Source organism: Otolemur garnettii, unplaced genomic scaffold (genome assembly GCF_000181295.1).
Source record: "Otolemur garnettii isolate 467f Iridium unplaced genomic scaffold, OtoGar3 scaffold00275, whole genome shotgun sequence".
Taxonomy (NCBI): Eukaryota; Metazoa; Chordata; class Mammalia; order Primates; family Galagidae; genus Otolemur; species Otolemur garnettii.
In genome coordinates this window covers 889,594-909,564 of record NW_003852670.1, presented here as the reverse complement: position 1 = coordinate 909,564, position 19,971 = coordinate 889,594, and the positions used below count along the sequence as shown (strand labels likewise).

The 19,971-nt window shown below is 52.3% G+C and overlaps 1 protein-coding gene across 3 annotated transcripts; it reads left to right on the top strand.

Annotated features, from left to right (window-relative positions):
* The first annotated feature begins 278 nt into the window (after positions 1-278).
* LOC100955426 (annexin A8) lies at positions 279-14,509 on the top strand. Of its 3 annotated transcripts, XM_003803023.2 has the most exons (12): positions 279-383; positions 4,167-4,257; positions 5,667-5,761; positions 7,074-7,187; positions 8,185-8,275; positions 8,991-9,070; positions 9,540-9,599; positions 10,159-10,252; positions 10,491-10,586; positions 10,924-10,982; positions 12,387-12,509; positions 14,171-14,387. In XM_003803023.2, the coding sequence occupies exons 1-12, from the start codon at positions 363-365 to the stop codon at positions 14,228-14,230; spliced, it is 984 nt and encodes a 327-aa protein (XP_003803071.1). In that variant the 5' UTR covers positions 279-362; the 3' UTR covers positions 14,231-14,387. The 3 variants fall into 3 exon arrangements, with proteins under 3 accessions (XP_003803071.1, XP_012668981.1, XP_012668982.1); XM_012813527.2 differs by lacking the exons at positions 8,185-8,275; positions 8,991-9,070 and having other exon boundaries at positions 14,171-14,266; XM_012813528.2 differs by lacking the exons at positions 4,167-4,257; positions 5,667-5,761 and having other exon boundaries at positions 288-383; positions 14,171-14,509.
* The last annotated feature ends 5,462 nt before the right edge of the window (positions 14,510-19,971 follow it).

The window sequence follows — 19,971 nt, the reverse complement described above, 5'->3', positions numbered from 1 at the left end:
GTATTTACTTTCTTATACGAGCGAGGTCTAGTAAAAACCTCACAAAACTACAGCTGTGTTTGCTTTCAAACTGGACTCAGAATTTCCAGTCTGTGTAACAGCCACAGCCCAGTGAGCAGTGAGTGGCGTAACACCCCAGTGCAGGCCTAGGCAGAGCCTGGGTGGGGCCTGGGAGCCACAGGAGGGAGTGGAGGGGAGGGGTCAGAGGGCAGGGGTGGCGCTGGGTGCCGCCTGGAGCCTGTTCCCAGCACCACACCCCACTGTATGGCCTGGTCTAGCGGGAGCCGGACGTGTGGTGTCTCTGAGTAAAGGCCGACCTGTGTCTCTGTCCCCCTGCAAAAGGTGGCCACAAGGTGAACAAGATGGCCTGGTGGAAAGCTTGGGTAAGTGGGAGCTGGGAGAGAGACGGGTTCCAGCACACGAGAGAGAAAATAAGAACAAACCTTGGCTATCCCAGGCCCAGTGGTGTTCAAGGCAGGGACCGGAGCTGAGCTAGAGAGACAGGCAGATAAAGAAAACTTGAAATGCAAGGGGGAAGCTGAGAAGCAGGAGGAGTCCAGAGGAAGGGCCCCTGCAGGAGTGGAGTCCAGCCACTTGAGGGAGGGAGATCATGGTGCAGTGTGTGTGCACATGTGCGTTTGGGGACAATCAGACTGCTCCTTGCAGAGGGAACAGTGTGCAAAGGCAGAGAAGGGTGGAGAGCTGGCTTTGGAGGGAAGCAGCTCCACTCAGCTTCAGGGTGCTGGATGGGGAGGACATGGACCTGGGGAAGCAACTGGGCTGGGCCCTAAAGGGCAGACTAAAGAGTTGGGGCTTTACCTTAAGAGCAATGAGGAGCCATTGCAAGGCTTTGAGCACCAGAGAACCCTGATTGAATATGCTGATGTTTGGGGACCATCGATGCCCACACCTGAGGCCACAGGAGAACTGTGGGCCTCGAGGGATCAGTAGTGCTCATTTGTCAAGACTGGGGAGTAAGGAGTGTGACCAGGAGGATCTGCCCACTGTGCTGGAATCTCTGTGCCTTCCATAATGGCCAGGACAGCACTGCTGACCTACATGTTCTCAGGAGCTTTCCATCTGTTGTTGACTCCAAGGCCATCTTTGTGCCGGGGAGGTGGATACTGAGAAGTAGGGGAGAAGGTGACATCTCCTGGGCAGGCACGCCTTCCTCTTTTCATCCTCAGGCAGCTCAGGGGTTGTACTTTCTATTTTGCAGAAGAGGAAAAGGCTCAGAGAATTTGAACAACTTGGTCAGGTCCCATAGCCAACAGGCTCAGGGCAGAGAGAACATGGGTCGCTCCAGCACCTGCCCCAAGCTCTCTGTGACTTTTCATGGAGGACCCAGGCTTGTCCAGCTTCAGGAAATCAGTCACAAATGTTACAACGAGGGGGGGTCCTCAGGGTCAGACATGCTAGGCTCTGGACAGGTCCTGGACAGAGGAAGCCAAGGTGAGGTGGGGTAGCTGTCCCAGTCCCTAGGGAAGCAGCCAGCCCAGGGCCGTTCAAGGAGCCACAGCAGCCTCCAGCTTCAAACTGGCTGCTGGGAACCTGCCTTTGAGAAGGTGGATATGGCAGGGAGAGCCCAGTGCTGGGCATTTTCCAAAGCTGGGCACTGGCCAAGGCAACCTGATACTGGACCTTGCACCCAGTGGAGCAGGGGCAAAGAAGCCTCTCATGGGGACATGGCCAAAGTGGCAGGATAGCAACAGCACTCACTGCGCCCCTACTGTGTGCTGGATACACCTCTGAGCACCTCACATTCAGTATCCCACTTGAACCTCATCAAACCTATGATGTAGATGCCAGTATCCTTACCCACAGAGGAGGAAACAGAGGCACCAGTAGGCTACACAGCTGCCTGGGGTTGCCACACTAGCAAGTGTCAGGGTCTGGGATGGGATCTGAGCAGCCTGATTCCAGAGCCCGAGCTATGGCTGGGGCCAGCCAGTACCCAGGCCAGAGCTGGCTTGACCTGCCACTGGCTGAGCTGCCAAGGAAGACTAAATGTCCCCTGGCACAGAGCTGGACCAGGAACAGGACTGGGGGGGATGAAAAGCCACAAGAGGGAGCCCTGACTTTAGGGTGTGCCTGTCCTCTCCTTCTCCAGGGCGTGGCCCCCTCTGGGCTTCTCTTGTAGCAACTATCAACAATAGTCTGTCTCCCAGCTTCTCTGGGCTGCCCCATGGCAGGAAGGCAAAGGTGTGGCAGCTCCCCTGCACCCCTCACAGAATGTGTTACAGATGTAAAGTCACAGGCTGTCTGAGTCACCTTCTCAGTGAAAATGTGCCTGGCCGCACTGGCAGCCCCTGGCAAACCCATTGGGAGCCTGAGGCTGAGCCTCCGCCAACAGCAAGGGGTTGTAGGGGATAGAAACCTCTGGAGCTTCCTTTCTACTCCAGCTGCCATCCAGGCTGATTCCAAGAACACTGCCCACTGCTCTTTTTCTAAAACTTTAGAGTGGGAATTGAGTCTGAGACTTCCTGGTGTGAGGAGGTCAGAGCCATCCAGGGAGCTGCTTACAGACACTGTCATCTAAGCCCTCCCTCACACCTGCTAAACAGGGCACGCCTAGTGACTTGGCCACATGGCCTAGCCAGTCGCTGCTGCACTATAGCCCCCTGAATGCCAACATGGGTGCAAAGGGAAGCCCCTCTGGAGGGTCCCCAGAGTTCAGCACCAAAAGCTGAAATGTTCCTCCACCCACATTCCCAGACGAGCTGCATTCCTGTGGGGAGGGAGTCCTTCGGTGAAGCGTTCCAGGAAAACTCATTCCCTGGGAAAGGTTGAGTCATGTATTGATGGAGTGGGGAAGGTCAGCAGAGCGGGGCTTCTGAGTCAGGCTGTGGGGGAAGTGTCAGCACCAACACTTATCAGCTGCCCGACCTGGACGAGCTCAGGGAGCCCCGCTCCCTTGTTTGTAAAGTGGGGCATCAGTACTCACCTAGGCAAGCTTTGCATTTAAAGCGCCTGGTGCATACGATGTGCTCAGGTCACTACAGGAGCAGCATCAGCACGCGACTCTGCAAGTGAGGGGTGGTACCGTGATGTGTGCACACACGGGCCAGCAACTGGGAAGACATGGATGGAATTTCCACAGAAATTATTTCTAACAATTTCTGCTGTGAAACATAAGGCTAAGAAATGAGTCAGGAAGACCTGTCACCAGACATTTGAAATTCAAGTGAAGGGTAGAAGGTACAAAAGGTATTTACCTCTTACTCAAAGGGAAAATCCTTACAGATTATACCATAGACAAGAATCTGTTCTGTATTTTCAGGGTCTAACCCAGGGTTTGGATGGATGGATGGATGGATGGGTGGATGGACAGGTAGATGGATGGATAGACAGGTTGATGGGTGGTGGGTACATAAGAAAGCAGATGGTGATGGGGAATTGGAGGTGAATGGAAAACCAGACTCAATGAGACTAAAATCTGATTTCCTCTCATTCAGTGCCCTTATCTAATCCCCCTATAACCTCTACAATCCTTCACCCAAAATATACTTAATAAGGGATCATCTATCTGGAGCATCTAAGAAATTCCACAGGGTGTAAGTTTAAGATTCCTCAGGCAAGCCTTAAATGTCAAGGGCCCAAGTACTGAGATTATCTGGTTTATTTCACAGTCTGCAGAGCAGCCTGCAGTTCTTTCTGAACCTAACCCTCTGAGCCCTGTGACTCTATGGACTGGCAAACACCCTGAGCTGTCAGGATGCTCAGCTGGGCCCCCCTCCTAAGTTCCTGTAAGTCCCCACTCCTCAGGAAGAGGAAAAACTATGCACAAACCATTTCTCAGAAACAGAAGCCTCCCAGCTCGTCCTCACACTCTCAGCACATTTAGCTGCAGGAAGCCTTTACTCGGGGCTCGTTTTTCTCTTAGCTTTGGGAGGGTCTGTCCCTTCCAGTTGTTTATGATGGTTCTTCACTCCCATGTGCCAGGGCAGGGACAAAGGAGGTTGTTTGGCTTCTCCTCACACCCTCTGGCAAGGCCACTCCAGCCTGTTGGCCAAGGAGCTGGAAGGCTGTGTTGGTGCCTGCAAGAGTCTGCTAATCTCAGAGCCCAGGGAAGCTGCTCACTCTGCAGGCAGGTGACAACATGGGCAGGGAGCATGCACCGCCTTCCCAGCCCCTTCCAGCTGTGAACAGGCCTGGCTGTCTTGCAGGTTGAACAAGAGGGTGTCACCGTGAAGGGCAGCTCCCACTTCAACCCAGACCCTGACGCAGAGAACCTCTACAAAGCCATGAAGGGCATCGGTGAGTAGGCATCCCTGGTCTGGCCATGGGAGGGCTGGGCCTCTCTGGGGCTTCACCTCTCCACTCAAAACCCCTCCACTCACAGCATTGGAAAGTGGGTGATGAGTAGGGTGACCAGATTTTAACATCGGTAAGGCGGGGACAACATGGCTGGGGGGCGGGGCGGGGGCAAGGCTGGGGGCGTGGCAGGGGACAGGACAGGGCAGGGCCTGACAACAATGCAAACTTTGATAAGCAGTTCTCAATAATCACTTCTCAGCAATTATTTGTTATTATTACAGTTTAACATTATAAAATTAGCAAAAATAATATAAAACTCACATTCTGGCGAAATAGCCACATGGCAGCTGAAAACCATATATTCCCTTCTTGTTCTCTCCCACCCGTTCGTGCATTCTTTCCAAAAATCAGGACTTTCTTAAAATGCCACGGGACGTGAGACAAGTTGATAAAAAGCAGAACTGTCCCGCCAAAAGCAGGACGTCTGGTTATCCTAGTGATGAGGGACAGCCAGAGTGTTAGCATATCCCTAAAATGCTCTAAGACTCACTTCACTACCCAGAAAATCACACAGGCCCCAGCTTCCCCAGCAGTGGTCAATATCTGCTATGTCCTCATGACTTCCACCATCAGTCTGAACTTTCTCACTTATGAAATATCCTCACAAACACTGTACCCTATGTGTCACCATGAATACCCAATGGGATGGTGCTGGTATAGCCGTGTGGCATGAGGTATGGAGGTGAGTTCTATAAGGCTGACCCAGGGCCCCTTGTCCCATGCACCTGGCCACCCCCCCGCATCCCTGCATGAGGGCAAGGGCTGGCTGGCATCCAGATTTAAATGTCCCTGCCCTGATACAACCCCAGGCAGGATTTACCCTGTAGCTGGCTCTACCTGATGAATTTGGGCATTAATGAACCTACCATTCATAGACAAGCCTATGCAACATATTTATGTCCTTTGCCTTCTGTGAAATCTTTGCCATTTTCTCCACTTCCCAAATGAGAAAAAATGGAGGCTCAGGGAGAGGAGTAGCCAGGCCAGGCCTCGGATCCAGAGTTTGGACCTTTAGTCCTGCTACGACTAACGCAAAAGAGGCCAGGGCAGGAGATCTCACTTGGCCAGGCCCCAAAGCCCCAGGGGTGATGTCCAGAGCCACCTGGTCCTCAGAGTCTATGACTGTGAGGCTGGACCTGGCCACACTCCAGCACAGTGTGGGTGCAGGTGACATGGGAAATGGGGAGGTGGATTTCCTAAGTGTGTTGTTCACACTGTGAAAATGATGTGTCTGGAGCTATCCAAGTGGCCTGTCCCTGCTGCTCAGCCACCAAGCAGCTGCCTTCCCCCTCCCCAACCCTGCCCAGTGCCCTAGAAGTAGGGGATTGCTGACACTGTGTACCCCACAGGGACCAACGAGCAGGTCATCATTGATGTGCTCACCAAGAGAAGCAATATACAGCGGCAGCAGATCGCCAAGTCCTTCAAGGCTCAGTACGGCAAGGTGAGGGGGTGCTGGGGACCTGCAGGTGGCAAGGAGGAAGCAGCCTGGGACATATCTCCACCTGGACCAGGCCCTTCTCTAAGCCAGCCCACTGGTAACACAGGCACACGGGACCTGCTTACACCAAAAACAATTCTCTATGTGTCTGAAATTCCACCCTAATTGGCCGTCCTGTGTTTTATCTGGCAGCCCTGTTTATAGCTGCCTAGAGGCCTGGCAGCACCTGCCTTTCCTGTCTCCTCCTCTCCCTCACTGTGCTCCTTCACACTTGTCCCCAGGGCCCCTGTGGGAGCCATTTCACTGCCCCCAGGCTTGGCTCGTCCTGCTCCCTGAGCCTCCTCCACCCTTCTCTTTCCCCCAACCCAGACGCACAGGCCTTTCTCTAAGTCTTTCTCTGTTCTGTTCTGTGGCCTGGGCACTCTCCTCATGTGCTCACATCCTGTCCTTTCTGCCCCTGAAGACTAAGGGCAGGGGGCAAGCAGGCTGGATCCACTGTTCTCCCAACTGTCCCCCACCACTAGGGCAGAGCCTGATATGTGGGGGTTCTCAGTAAACACAGGAATAAAGGCATAGCCATGGTCACCTGGAAGCCTCCATTGGCTCAAATCATTAGTTTGGAGGTTCAAGGAAGAAAGATCAGTAATGAAACCCTTGGAGAAACCAATGTGCATTTTATAGTCTCCCTCTCTCTTAGTCCTCAGGATTATGCTTTACTCTCTGCATTCAGCATTCTGGGACACTGAGGTTGAAAGTTGCCCCAGATCCCAGAGCCTACAAGCAGCAAGGTTGGGATTTATATCCAAGCCTGGCAAAGGCCCTGACCTCCCTGCTGCTCTGTGCGGCTCCCCGGGAGTGGTCCTATGGCTCCTCGTACAGCCATCAGCCCTCAGAAGGAGACACACGTGAAACAGATCCTAATTCATCCTTGCATTCATTCACTGAGTGACTGTGGGCCAAGCGACAGGCATTTAATGGAGATGCCACCTCAGAGCTTGCAGTCTGTTGACAAATGGCAATTTTATTTTGTTGAAGGCTTATGACATGCCCACCACTACATCGAGTGCTGAGCTGAGTGGCACACACCTGTCCATCAACCCCCTGGGCAGTGGGAGAGAGCAGGGGTGCCGTAGTCTCTGTTTAATGATTGAGGACATTGATGCTCAGAGGGGAGGAAGAGCCATCCCAAGAAATCCCAGGGAGTGCACAACAGGGCCCCCTCGAAATCCAGCCTCAGCCTGGTCACCACCCGGCTGCCTGCACCCAGGTGTGCCTGGCTTACAGTATGTCACGGCCTCTCTTTTTCCCGCATCAGGATCTCACCGAGACCTTGAAGTCAGAGCTGAGTGGCAAGTTTGAGAGGCTCATCGTGGCCCTCATGTACCCGCCATACAGATACGAGGCCAAGGAGCTGCATGATGCCATGAAGGTAACTAGGCAGGTGGGGCAGGGTGGGGCAGAAACACTCCCAGTGGCTGGGGGGTGGAGGGCTTGAGGGTCCAGGCACTGGCAACTCTGGGCTCCCTTGAGGACCATCTGGCATGGCCCTGGGATGCAGCTGAGCCCACAGAGCTTGCAGCCTGCTACTGAGACTGCTGCCCAACCAGGATGCTCTGACCCCGCCTGACATGCCCGATGGCTGCGATGAAGCCAAAACCGTAACCTCAGAATCGCACTACATCAGAGTGCAGTGGAGTTGGAAACTGCCCCTGCAGTCCCGTGCAGGCTCCTTGGGCTTCTCTTTCCTTTCTGTCACTCCTTTTGGTTTTGCAGATTAAGACAGAATGGGGACTCAGCACCTATAGCTCAGTGGCTAGGGCACCAGCCACATACACTGGAGCTAGCAGGTTCAAATCCAGCCCAGGCCTGCCAAACAATGACAACTACAACCAAAAAATAGCCGGGCATTGTGGCAGGCGCCTGTAGTTCCAGCTGCTTGGGAGGCTGAGGCAAGAGAACCACTTAAGCCCAAGAGTTTGAGGTTGCTGTGAGCTGTAACATCACAGCACTCTACTGAGGGTGACTCTGTCTCAAGAAAAAAAAAGGATAGAATAGAGACCCAGTAACAGTGACTATTTCTGTTGAAAGAACACATTCTGTGTGGACATCCACATTGCCAATCCTAATCTCTAAAGCACCTCCAGAATGGGGTCAGCTTCATACCCTCATCCACAGATGGGCTGCTTAGTGACCTGTCTGAGACACCCTGTCAGGGAGGCAGAGCTACACAGAGCTTCCCACCATGGCACTCGCCTGCAGTGTCCATTGCTGAAGACCACCCTGTGTTTTCCCCGGTAACATCCTCCAGCAGAAGCCCCCATCAGAGAAGGTCCTCCCTGAGGCTCAGAGCTCTTAAGAAAAGAGGGTGTAAACAGAGCAGGGGGCCACATCCAGCAGCTCCAGCAGGCAGAGGTTTCTGTTCACAGGGCTTAGGAACCAAGGAGGGCGTCATCATTGAGCTCCTGGCCTCTCGGACCAAGAACCAGCTGCGGGAGATAATGAAGGCATATGAGGAAGGTGAGGGGGCTGGCAAAGGGGCAGGGACACATGGACCTGAGGTAAAGAGCCACTTGGGGGTAGCCACAAGCTCTTGATCTGAAAGGACAGTCTGGGACCTTTTCCAGCCATGGGTGCTGAGTGCGTACAGTGTGCTAAGACCCATGTCTGACAGTGAAGCTGGACGTGACTCAAATCCAATCTGTAAGCTCACCAGTTGCTAGGGAGAAAGGTGTGTACCCAGCTAAACTCTCTACCCTTGAGGGCCACAGGCTGTGTCATCAGTTGACAGTGTTGGCCCCTTCCTGGCTGGGCACAGATTAAACCAGGTGACTACCAGGCCCTGTTATAAGGGAGGTAGTGACATACTGTACAGTACACATCCTCCATGGTGTATACCTGGTGGGGGGTTTGACCAAAGGCTTTGATTTTGCTAAACCTCGAGACAAAATGGAACTTGAACAGAGAGCCTGGCCTGGCTCTCTGACCTGGCCCACCTTTGCGCTTTGAGCTGGGTTGGGCATCCATGTCGCATTTAGGTTTGAATGACCACCCAGGTAACAAACAGCTGCCATGTGGACACCTGGGCATGGCACCCACACCCTGTGTCAAGGGTGTGTCCTTCCTAGTAGGCTTTAATCAGGATAAGTGTGGGAAACAGGGCTGGGAGGAGGACAACAGGCCCTGAGAAGATCCCGGGTCTCTGCCTATGCCTCATGGGCCTGGTTCCCCGCAGACTACGGGTCCAGCCTGGAGGAGGACATCAAAGGAGACACAAGTGGCTACCTGGAGAGGATCCTGGTGTGCCTCCTGCAGGTATCTCAGCCCAGGCTCCTGGGCATCCTGACAGCCCCACCCAAGGGACCAGCCCTTGAGCAGAGCTGCTGGGCTGGGGCAGGAACATGGGACAGCCCCAGAGGCCTGGCCTCAGTGGATGCATTTCAGGATGGTTGGAAGGTCTCAACAGCAGAGGCCCTTCACCTGTCCTGCCTTCAGCCACCCGAGGACACCCTGGAAGTGGGAAGAGAGCAGGTCCCTGATGTAGGCCTGTGCCAGGCCACGCTTGCCTTAGCTCACTGAGCCGCCCATTCCCTGAGAGGCAGCCCTGACCACCCACATTGTATAGATGAGAAAACTGAGGCTTGGAGGGAATAACTGGCTTAATGAAAGACCCATGGCCAGAAAGCAGCAGAACCCTGCCTACTCCCAAGCCTGCACCGTCCCCTCAGCCCCGGCTGTTCTGCTTACTCAGCCTGCCTTACAGAGCCACCTCCCTTGTTCCTAGGGCAGCAGAGATGATGTGAGCAGCTTTGTGGACCCAGGACTGGCCCTCCAAGATGCACAGGTAAAGCTGTGCCCTGTTGGCCACATGGCCTCTCTTCCTGCCATTGGGCTCGGCCCCTCTGCCCAATGGAACATTCTTTGACACAAAGCTGGGACCCACCTGGCTCAGCTCCCTGCAGGTCTTTTCCCTCTGGTGTCTGAGGAGGAAAATGAGAGTGTTGGGGAAACTCTAGGAGAAGGAGCAGGACTTGGGGTGGAGGTGCTGGAACTCCATCCTGGCAGGAACAGCCACTTACTGGGAACACTGGGGCTTGGGGCCAGGCCTGTGTGTCCAGACCTCTGGAGGTCAGCCTGCTGGCAGACCACTTGGTGATCAGTGTTGCCCAGAGGCAGAGGAAAGCTGGGGAGGGGGACAGTTCCTAGAGCAGCATGTGACCCAGCATGGAGAAGAAATTTTCAGCCATAGCTATTGGAGGAAGAAGAGATGGCCAAGCAGAGGAGATTGCTGGCCTGGCAGAGTGTCCAGAGGCTGACTTCCAGCCCCAACTCTGGATTTCTGGGGCTCCATCCCTCACCTTCTTACTCTCTTTCCCTGGCTTGTCATGGTGTCCCAATGTTAGGATCTGTATGCGGCAGGCGAGAAGATTCGCGGAACTGATGAGATGAAATTCATCACCATCCTGTGCACTCGCAGTGCCACTCACCTGATGAGAGGTACCGGGGAGGGGGCACAGTGCTGGGGCCCCCAGGCACCCTGCTTGCAGCCTCTTCCTTCATGCTGCAGCCCTGCCGAGTTTGGAGCTGGGGAGAGAATCAGGGAGCCACGGGCTCTTTCCCTGGTCTCCAAGTGGGAGGTCAGGATGGCACATGGATGTGCAGTTTCTGATCCAAGACTCTGGGGGGTGTCATGCAGAGGTCTGAGTATCCCCAAAGCAGAGTCCTCTCTCTACAGTGTTTGAGGAATATGAGAAAATCGCCAATAAGAGCATTGAGGACAGCATCAAGAGTGAGACCCACGGCTCACTGGAGGAGGCTATGCTCACCGTCGGTAAGAGCTCAGTGCATGGACTCATGCCACCGCATCATGGGGGTGGCATGCACCTAATGCGCGGCTGAGGGGTTGGATTCTTGGAGGACCTGTGTTTGAGTGTGAAAACTCTGGGGCTCCCATGCACCTGAGTTGTCCTCGAATGGGCCTGAGCTGGTGTCTCCAGAAGCACCCCAGGGGCCCCAGAGCATCTCTCCTTTTTGCCCTCTTGCTCTGGGGCTTTGGACCTTCCCAGCCCACCTGGCACAGTGCTGACCCCGAGGCAAGATATAAATAAATAAAGTATGCAATGCTGCCCACAACCTCCACGCATTAACAGAGTTCTCCTGTTTGCCAGTGAAATGCACCCGGAACCTCCACAGCTACTTTGCAGAGAGACTTTACTATGCCTTGAAGGTAACTGTCCTGTCATCTGCCCCCTGACTTGTCCCCCCACACATGGCACCAACTGCAAAGCCAAGGAGACCATCCTCGATGCTGGGGTCTTCTCTTATCTTAACCTGCTATGAGTCAGAAAGGTTTCAGTTCTCAGAGGGCAGGCCGAGTTTGGGGAAGGAAACTGGAGCAGGCGCACTCATGGGTGTGCATGGCACTGAACTTTTACAACCGTCCTGTGAGACTGTGTCTTAACTGCCGTCCTAGTGGTGGTGAAATTAAGGCTTAAGTTGAAGGTCAGACAGGTGTTAAGTGGCAGAGCCTTGACTTCAACCAAGCCGGTCCCATTGCCCTTCTCATTGTGCCACTTGGCCTTTTGGGGAAAGCGAGTTGCTACTGGGGATCACAGGCAGGGCAAGTTTAGCCACTCTCAGCAGCTCAGCTTTCCTGCATGTGCCAGGGGTGCCACCCTTGCTTTGCCTGTTGCCCAAAAGTCTGCACTAGCCACAAAAGCAGATGCCCATGCCCCTGATATCAGATGGAATTTCTGCTATCTGGAACCAAACTTGAAGATAGAAAGTAAAATGAGGGCGGCAGCTGTGGCTCAGTGGGTAGGGCACTGGCCCCATCTACCGAGGTTGGTGGGTTCGATCCTGGCCCCAGCCAGCTAAAAACAGCAATGACAACTGCAACAACAACAAAAAAGCTGGGTGTTGTGGCGGGCGCCCGTAGTCCCAGCTACTTGGAAGGCTGAGGCAAGAGAATCACTTGAGCCCAAGAGTTGGAGGTTGCTGTGAGCTGTGATACCACAGCACTCTACCCAGGGGGACAAAGTAAGACTCTGTCTCAAAAAAAAAGAAAGTAAAATTCCCCAGGACTAAAGTCCATGTCTATCTTCTCTGACTTATGGTCACTGACACCCACTGCAATTAAGATCCATGCCAGAAACTCTGGTCTCTACCCTGTGGCCACATCTGCCCCAGAAATGAGAGAGGGTATAGGATTCCCTGGGCCTTGTGGCTCCAGCTGACATGAGACTGGTCAGGCTGGAAGTGAGCAGGAAGGCCCTGCCTATGAGCCGGCAGTTAGAGTGACTGATGCTATCGCTGCTCTGAGAGGAAGTACTATCCCTGGAGCTGTGAGTATTTTGTGTCTAGAATCAAAAATGCCTTTGACGAGGCAAACCAAACACACACTGCAGTTTGGAGCATTTGGCCTGGGCAGTGAGTAAGAGGAGATTAAAGGGCTGGAGCCCCTGAGCCCCCAGAGCGCTCCTCCTCCTGCCTCCCCCGCCACTGGAGCAGAGGCTCCTCCTGCATCTCCCTCCCTCTAAAAGCCCCAGGACCTGACCACACAGATCTGCCCAGCACTAGAGATGGCCAGGAGAGGCGAGACAGGGTCATTGATTGCCACTTTCTTGTCCAGGGAGCAGGGACACGTGATGGGACCCTGATAAGGAACATTGTTTCAAGGAGTGAGATTGACTTAAACCTTATCAAGAGTCACTTCAAGAAGATGTACGGCAGGACCCTGAGCAGCATGATCACGGTGAGCTGAGCCCCACTGTTCACAGGATGTTCCTGGGAGCTCTGGAGGCCATGGCCAGTGCCAGGTGTGCCTTTCTGCTCCCAGTGGGCACCACACGCTTATGCCCATTCCTATGCGGTATGTTAAGGGAACAGCAAGGAAGTCAGTGTGTCTGGAGCCTGGTGGAGGGGGGAGCAGGCACATCGGATCCAGCACAGAGGCTCCTCTCTGCCTCACCCAGAAAGCTGGCCCTGCATCTGAGTGATGGTCACCCCTTTAAAAATACACTAAATCCTTGCAGAAGGGACAACGCCAGAAGTCAATGAGAGCAAGCAATTTGGTAGGAATCCAGACCCAGCACTTGAGTCCAGAATTAAGCAGCCCTGGCAGCAGAGCTTTGAGGAGATAAATCAGATGGGCTCTGATGGATTGCCTAATCAGATTCCAATTAGCAAGCGCTCCGGAGCCTTCAAAATCCAGAGTGATTATCATGCTGCTGACATTTCGAAAGGAATAGCTCATCTGGTGACATACGCAAATGGAAGCCTTGACAATTTCATTAGCTGAAGTCAAATTATGACAAATAGACCCCCAAGTCTCCACTGGCTACAAAGTCAAGCCTCTAGTTCTCCTCCAAATGTCTACCATGATAAACCACGTGAGAAACACATAGCTGACAGTATGTTTAAAAGACAATTCTGCTTTGAGCTGTTTCAAGATGGGCAGCAGTTCAGTGAGGCTGAGGGGCAGCCTGGAGAAATTTCTGGGTTTGCTTTAGGCTCCAAGGCAGGAGGGGTAGGCACATGCCAGCCCAGGGCCATTGCTGTGTCACCCACAGGCGGTACCTGCTGACTGTCAGGAGTCCTTTCAACCACACGTTATTTATGGCATCAGAGAAATTTACAGAGATACATGAAGTTCACCCTCTGGAATATTGCCTAATGTTGTCATTTAAGAAAATTCAGTTGACATAATGAGTAAGCTGGCCAAACATTTTCTTTTTAGTATAACCACTCTCCATAGATGCCGCCAAAGCTAAAACTGTCCCCAACATGACTATATGCATTATAAACTCCTGCAAAGAAATTAACAGGAAAATGTATAAAAACTCCATGTATAACTCACACATTTGAAAGTAGACAAAATTATTATTATTTTTTTTTTTTTTTGGAGACAGAGCCTCACAGTGTCACCCTCGGTAGAGCGCTGTAGCATCACAGCTCACAGCAACCTCAAACTCCTCATACTCCTCATCCACATACTCAGTGCATGACAGAGCCATGTCCAGGTCTGCATGTTCATTGAGTATATAAATGCATGGTCGGGTGCACCCGGCTCCCAGATAAACCTGGGGAAGAGCCCTGGGGCAACTGACAGGGTTAGGGAGCCTCCCACACACCCTCCTTGATTCAGAGCAGAGCTGTCTCTGTGATTCATTTTCCATATCAATCTCCCACATAGTTGGTATGAGAATCAGAAGAGGATACAAAGATTAACCTGGGATGAAAAGCAAGGAAAGAGGCATGACACAGTGTGGAGACTGAGGCTTAGGAGTCCTTGGAGGGACAGGCCAGGTCCCATGAAGGAGCATATCTCTTAGTAGTAACAGCAGCAGCTGCTTTGAAGACCTGGCCGATGGCACCAACGCCCCCTCCTAAGCTTCATGCCCCTCTTGCCCTCAGGGAGACACCAGTGGTGACTACAAGAATGCTCTGCTGAACCTGGTGGGCAGCGACCCCTGAGGCCCAGAAGAACAGGAAGAGTGGCCAAGAAGCCAGAGCCCCCAGGCCCTGCCTGCTGGACCTTGGCCATGGATGGGGGTCAGGGTGGGGGGACCACAGCCAGCCTTTCAGCCTTCTGTTTCCCAGTTTCCAGGGCTTTCCTGCTGGTATTTCTGACACAGAAGTAGGGACTAGCCTGGGGCTCCCCTTTCCACCTTCCTCCCAGGTTGTTTCCAGGTGTGAGCACAACACTGACCTTTGTGTTTACCTGGCCAGACAGATACCTTAGCAGGAAGGGCTATGGCCATTTCTCCCTCCGTAGACAGGCGCTTCCTGAGCTTGACTGGTCACAGAATCCCCTGACACAAGCCATACAGATAGCCTGGCCCCGCTTCTCTATCAGGCAGCCCGTGTGCATGATGTGAGGGACCCTTTGCTTTAGAGCACACACCTGTGGGCAGCTGAGAAAGGACACACACATCCATCCCAATCAGGGTGCCATTAATGGTCATTCATCAGCCTCTATCCTCATCTGAAAATGTTATGTTCTAGATAGAAGAAAAACTCTCTCACGGTCCTAATACTTCAGTACGCTGCAAATGCATGGCCTGACCTAAGGACATGGTGTCCCTGGAGGCTGAGGCTTCCCCAGGAACTAAGCATATCCGCTGTCCTTGCCTTCCATGGCACAGGGGACGTGGCCAAGGCATCTGCATGACTCTTATGCTGACCCACCAGTGACCAAGACCAGATACCTGGAGATGCTGAGTTGCCTTTGCTGTGGTTTTCAGAAATAATAAAGAATTGTATTGACACCAAAATGTCTTTGGATTTTTAGCAATGACCAGAGTAGGATCAATTTAATTTGGTAGAAACAGAGCTTTGGGGAGCAGTCAAGCCTAAGCACGTCTGTGGGAGGACCCCATGTGCAGTGCCCACAGCAGCCCTAGGGATAACCTTATAAATTAGGTCAGTTTCTACTCACCTCCTAATTTGTAGCCTAAATCCCCATATCTCAGGTTGGAGGGGCTTTAAAAGTCATCTAGTCCTGTTCTGGCCTGTGGCTTGACTATCCTCTACAGCTTGGTGTACTTGGGGTATGCTTGGTGTACACTTGGCTGCCTCCAAAGATGAGAACTCATTGCCTCCTTGGACAGCCTAGTATTTTTCCATCCATGTGATCAATAGAGTCTTCCTTTAACTGAACCAAAATCTCCATTAGGCCCATTACTCTTGACTCTCCTGTCTAGGGCCATATGTTTATTCTCACTCAGTAACAACATTTTGAGTATCTGAAAAAGGCCCACAAATTCCCCTAAGATGTTGTCAAAGCCCAATGTCCTCAATCCTTCAACTGTCCCCCTAGAGCTTGATTTGGAGCCTCTGAACATTGTCCGCTTTGCAAACTTCCTCTTAAATTGGGAAGAGGACACACCCAGGAGCAGGCCCATCGGGGGCAGGAGCTCTGAGCTCCTGCAGATGGGAGCAGGTTCTGGCTTTGCTGTGCTCAGGCTCTATGACAATGACATGGTCACTTGTTTTCTTTCCCTCTCTCTCTGAGTCTCAGTTTCCTTACCTTTCAATGCTCAGTGGGATCCCAATTATAACTGCAGCACTTCAAGAGCTAGTGGTATAAAAATGTCACTTTATAACACTCACAGACTCTGTAGGTTAGGAACTCAGCCAGGACTGAGTCTTCCTTGCCTCTGCTCCACCAAGTCTGGGGACTCTGTTGGGAAGGCCTGACGGTTCGGATAACTCTGGGTCAGGGGCTGGAATCATCTGGATGCTTTCACTTCCATGTTGGGCACCTGGATGAGATGGTTGGGAGGCTTGGCTCTCCTGGGACTATCCCTGGAGCTCCTACATGTGGAATGTCCAGCATGGCAGCCTTAGGGTAGCTGGACTCTGTATGCAGCAGCTCAGCACTCCATGGTCTTCCAGTGGACACGTAGGTGCTGCCATCACCTTCTGAGTTAGTGTCAGGGCTCACAGAGCAGCACCTTACCCATGCCCTCTTGGGTAAAGACATCGTATGCCACCCCAACTTCAAAGAAAGGAGACACAGACCCCATCTGTCAATGAGAAGAGTGTCAAAGAATTTGGAGGCTATTCTTTTTTTAATACACCTCAGCATTACTTAACATATTTAACAACTGGTGCAGCACAGCCAACTCTCATCTAAGTACTTGCTATCTGTAGGGCTGGAACAGAGCTGAAAAGGCCCAAGTGGCCAGGCTTCAACCCTTAGTGCTGCATTATGGGGTGTCTGTGGAACCCCTAGGAGAGGCTCTTGGGTGTTGGTGGGGCAATAGCTATATAGCAACAAGTCTTAGTCTGCCCAGACTGCCACAACAAAATACCATAAACGGTTGGCTTGAATGACAGACATTTATTTCTCATGGTTTTGGAGGCTGGGGAGTCTAAGGCCAAGGTGCTACCAATTCAGTTTCTGGTGAAGGCTCTCTTGCTGGCTTGTAAACACAGCCTTCTCAATGGGTCCCCACAAGGCCTTTCCTCTGTACTCTCATAGAGGTGGAGGGAGAGAATTCTCACCCTCTCTTCCTCATTTTATAAGGGCACTAACGCCATTGCAAAGGCCCCACCCTCATGACCCTCATCTAACTCTAATTACATCATAAGGCCCCATCTCCAACGACTACCACACTGGAGCTTGGGGCTTCAACAACACACATTTCTTCCATACCACAACAGTGCTAAGGCATCTCAATAGTTCAATGACAACCTTTTAGTAACCACATCAGTGCACATCGCCTGGATACCAGCTTTGGATAATGACTCCTTTTTCTTCTTTTTCTTTTCTTTTTTTTTTTTACTTCAAGTCTTTTTCTGAACTTCCCTATATTGCTGAGTCACTGTCTAACCACTAGCTGCTTTCTGCCAACACCCTTTAAAAAGGACTCAGAGGATCCCTCTGCCTTGCAACCCTTTCTGACCACTGGTCTGCTGGGCACAGGATTCTTTAGCAGCCCACTCCAAAAGGGGCCTGATGTGGCCAAACAGGAGCTTTGAGAAAAACTGCAGCCAAGGAGAGTCTAGAAAATTTGGTCATGTCTAAGTACTTGCCTCATAGGAAATCTGTGTGAGCAGCATCACAACATTTATTTGTCACTCCCAATGGAACAGATTGGACACTGCTACCCAGCAGAGAAAGCTAGGATAGGGAGGAAGAGAAGCTGTCCTCAGGCTAGAGGGAATGGGCAGCTCTCTCTCTCTGGGGTCAGAGCTAGAACAGCAGGGAGGAGGGGTCTTATAGCCAAAATGTGAGCTGGCTCCTGCTAGGTGCTATCTATTAGGTGACTTTCATGAAGCTGAGGAAGGACGCCAAGGCAACCTGGACACCAGTAGCATTTCAGCACCTCCAAATCATCTTTGCTGGAATAAACTTTTGTGCACTTCACATAGAACACACATATTCCAAAGGTACTTTTCAATTGCCTTTGAATTGAATTTGCCTTTCAATTGCATTTGAGATTTTCTTTAACATATCTGTGTTTTTAAAACTCATTTGAAATCTATTTTCTTTCATTTCAACATAGAAGCAAAATGAGGGAGTAGTGACAAGGGTTCTCTGCTTGAGCCAGATGTGAGTCAGGCTCCTGAACTTTCTCCTAGGTCCATCTGCACACTTTCTTATAAAATCCAGTTTCAGCAAGAGCCCTACTAAGTCATTTCAGCAAGCAAGAACTCCGGCCTCCCCATCTGATCACTCCCAATTCCTAATTGGGTTCCTCATGTTCCCCCCTCGCCCAGGTGATATCTGACCACTCTGGTCTACCTTCAGCAAGAATGCCCCTTACCCTTGATGTTTCCTCTTGCTACGTTTTTATCCACCAACCCCCACCTGCTCCACAGCTCTAAGACCCCACTGGCCCATGCTGTGCTTGGAATCGAGCCCAGCTCTATGCTGAGGTCTCTTTTTCCTTATTGCAATAGTCCCAAATAAAATCTGGTTTTACCACTTTAACAAATGTCCAGCTCTGGTTTTTCTTTGGTATTCTTTGGCATATACAAGCCCCAGGGTGGTAGTAATTGGAGTTAGGGCTTTAGGAGGTAATTAGAGTTAGATGAAGTCATAAGGATGGGGCCTTCATGACAGTAGGTAGTCCCTGCTTATGGCCATGCTGCTGCTCTATAACTATTCTTTCTTAACTCTCTACAAGAGAACACATATGCATGTACTCCCTTTCTGTCCTCAGAGCAAGGCCTCTCCTTCCCTTGCAATGCGGCTGGTAGAGAAGGTCAGAACATGGTCTAGCATTCTCCCTGCAACAGGTTGGGGCTGGCTAGATAAGTCTCCATAAGAAAGGTGATACTTGAGCAGGATGACTCAGGCTTATGAGGTAGACAGGGTAAAGAAGAACATTCCAGGCAGAGGGAGGAATATGTATTGCACCAGGAATCTGGTCTGTACCAGACATGCAAATGGAATGCTACATTCAAACCAAGGGAGGAGGGAAAGTCAAAAGATAAAGATGATATCAGGGGCCACGTCAGCGAGGGCTCATGCCGCAGGGCTGAGCAGCTCAAAGGATTTGTAGGAACAATGGAAGCCTTTACAGGGGACAGGCAGGGCCGAGTCTTGGCTAGGCTTTAGTAAGCATTCTGGCACAGTATGAAAGGTGAGCCTGAAGGCGGGGAACCCAGTGATAAAATGTTCTAATATTCTGGAGAGACACATACACAGTTCCCTCTCACCTACCAGCCTAGCACTTTGTGGTCCCAGGTTGATTTCCTAGGAGGAGGCTGGCCTTGCCCACCTCAGTCCTCATCCTGGGAAATCTTTCTAAATACTTGTAGTATACCCCAGGTCACTGCATCTCTGTTCCTGTAGTGAGGAACAGACACCAACATCTGCAGTTCCCATCATGAGACCGTAATATCTGAAATTCCTCTCTGAGCCTCAGGCCCGAGTGTGAGGTTCCAGGCACTCCATGGCCCTGTGTAGGTGTCCAAGTTGTCTCATGGTATTTGGCCAAAGTGGGCACTGTTCGCTGCCCCTGTGGCCCATGACTACCTTTGTTCCTGACTCTGGGGCTATCTTGGGATGGAGTTTGGGACCACTTGCTTGATCTCTGTGAGATACTCTGGAGATGGACTCCCAAATAGTCCCCCAGTCCAGAATCCCAGGGTGCCTGACCCTCAGCCTGGGCTGGCTGTGATTGACTCATTCTGTGGGCCAGTCAGCCCCTCCTCAGGCCATAGATCTGAGAGCCAGGCTTCCTGCCCAGAGCAGGGAACTCTCCTGTTCCCAGAGTGCCCTTCTCCCGGGTGACCAGGTAAGCATGGATGAACCAAACCGTCGCCCACAACTACACCCCTCTGCTGTCCGCACTCCTTACAGACGGGTTCCCCACCCCACCCCCACACAGAGAGTCAGCACAGCTCTGCCCTGGCCTGGTGCTCACAGGCCATCGCCCTCTCTAGCTGACCTATCCTGGATTCAAGACTCTTTCTGTCCCCCATCTCCCTGTGGGGACACCTGGGCCTGTGTTGATTTCAGCTCTGCTCCTCTTCCTGGGCTGCCCTTGTTCCCCTGACGGCCCTGTTCCCCGGCAGTGTTCTGAAGAAGAACACCAGTTAGGGACAGCCCCTTGCAGATCCTGAGCGGTTGCCCTCCACCTGCCTCCCCTACTGAACACACCCAACCCGGACCGGTCTGGAACCGGCGGCCGGGGCGCAGTGCCGCTTCCGTACCGCTGGGTGGCGCCAGGGTTGGAGGCCTAGAACCCTGCTCCCAT

What these genes read in the sequence shown, in the direction of transcription:
- LOC100955426 (XM_003803023.2), top strand. Translation starts at nt 363, where the DNA reads ATGGCCTGGTGGAAAGCTTGG. An exon ending in TGGCCCTCCAAGATGCACAG is followed by an intron (nt 9,600 to 10,158) that starts GTAAAGCTGTGC and finishes TCCCAATGTTAG; the next exon opens with GATCTGTATGCGGCAGGCGA. An exon ending in GACTTTACTATGCCTTGAAG is followed by an intron (nt 10,983 to 12,386) that starts GTAACTGTCCTG and finishes TTTCTTGTCCAG; the next exon opens with GGAGCAGGGACACGTGATGG.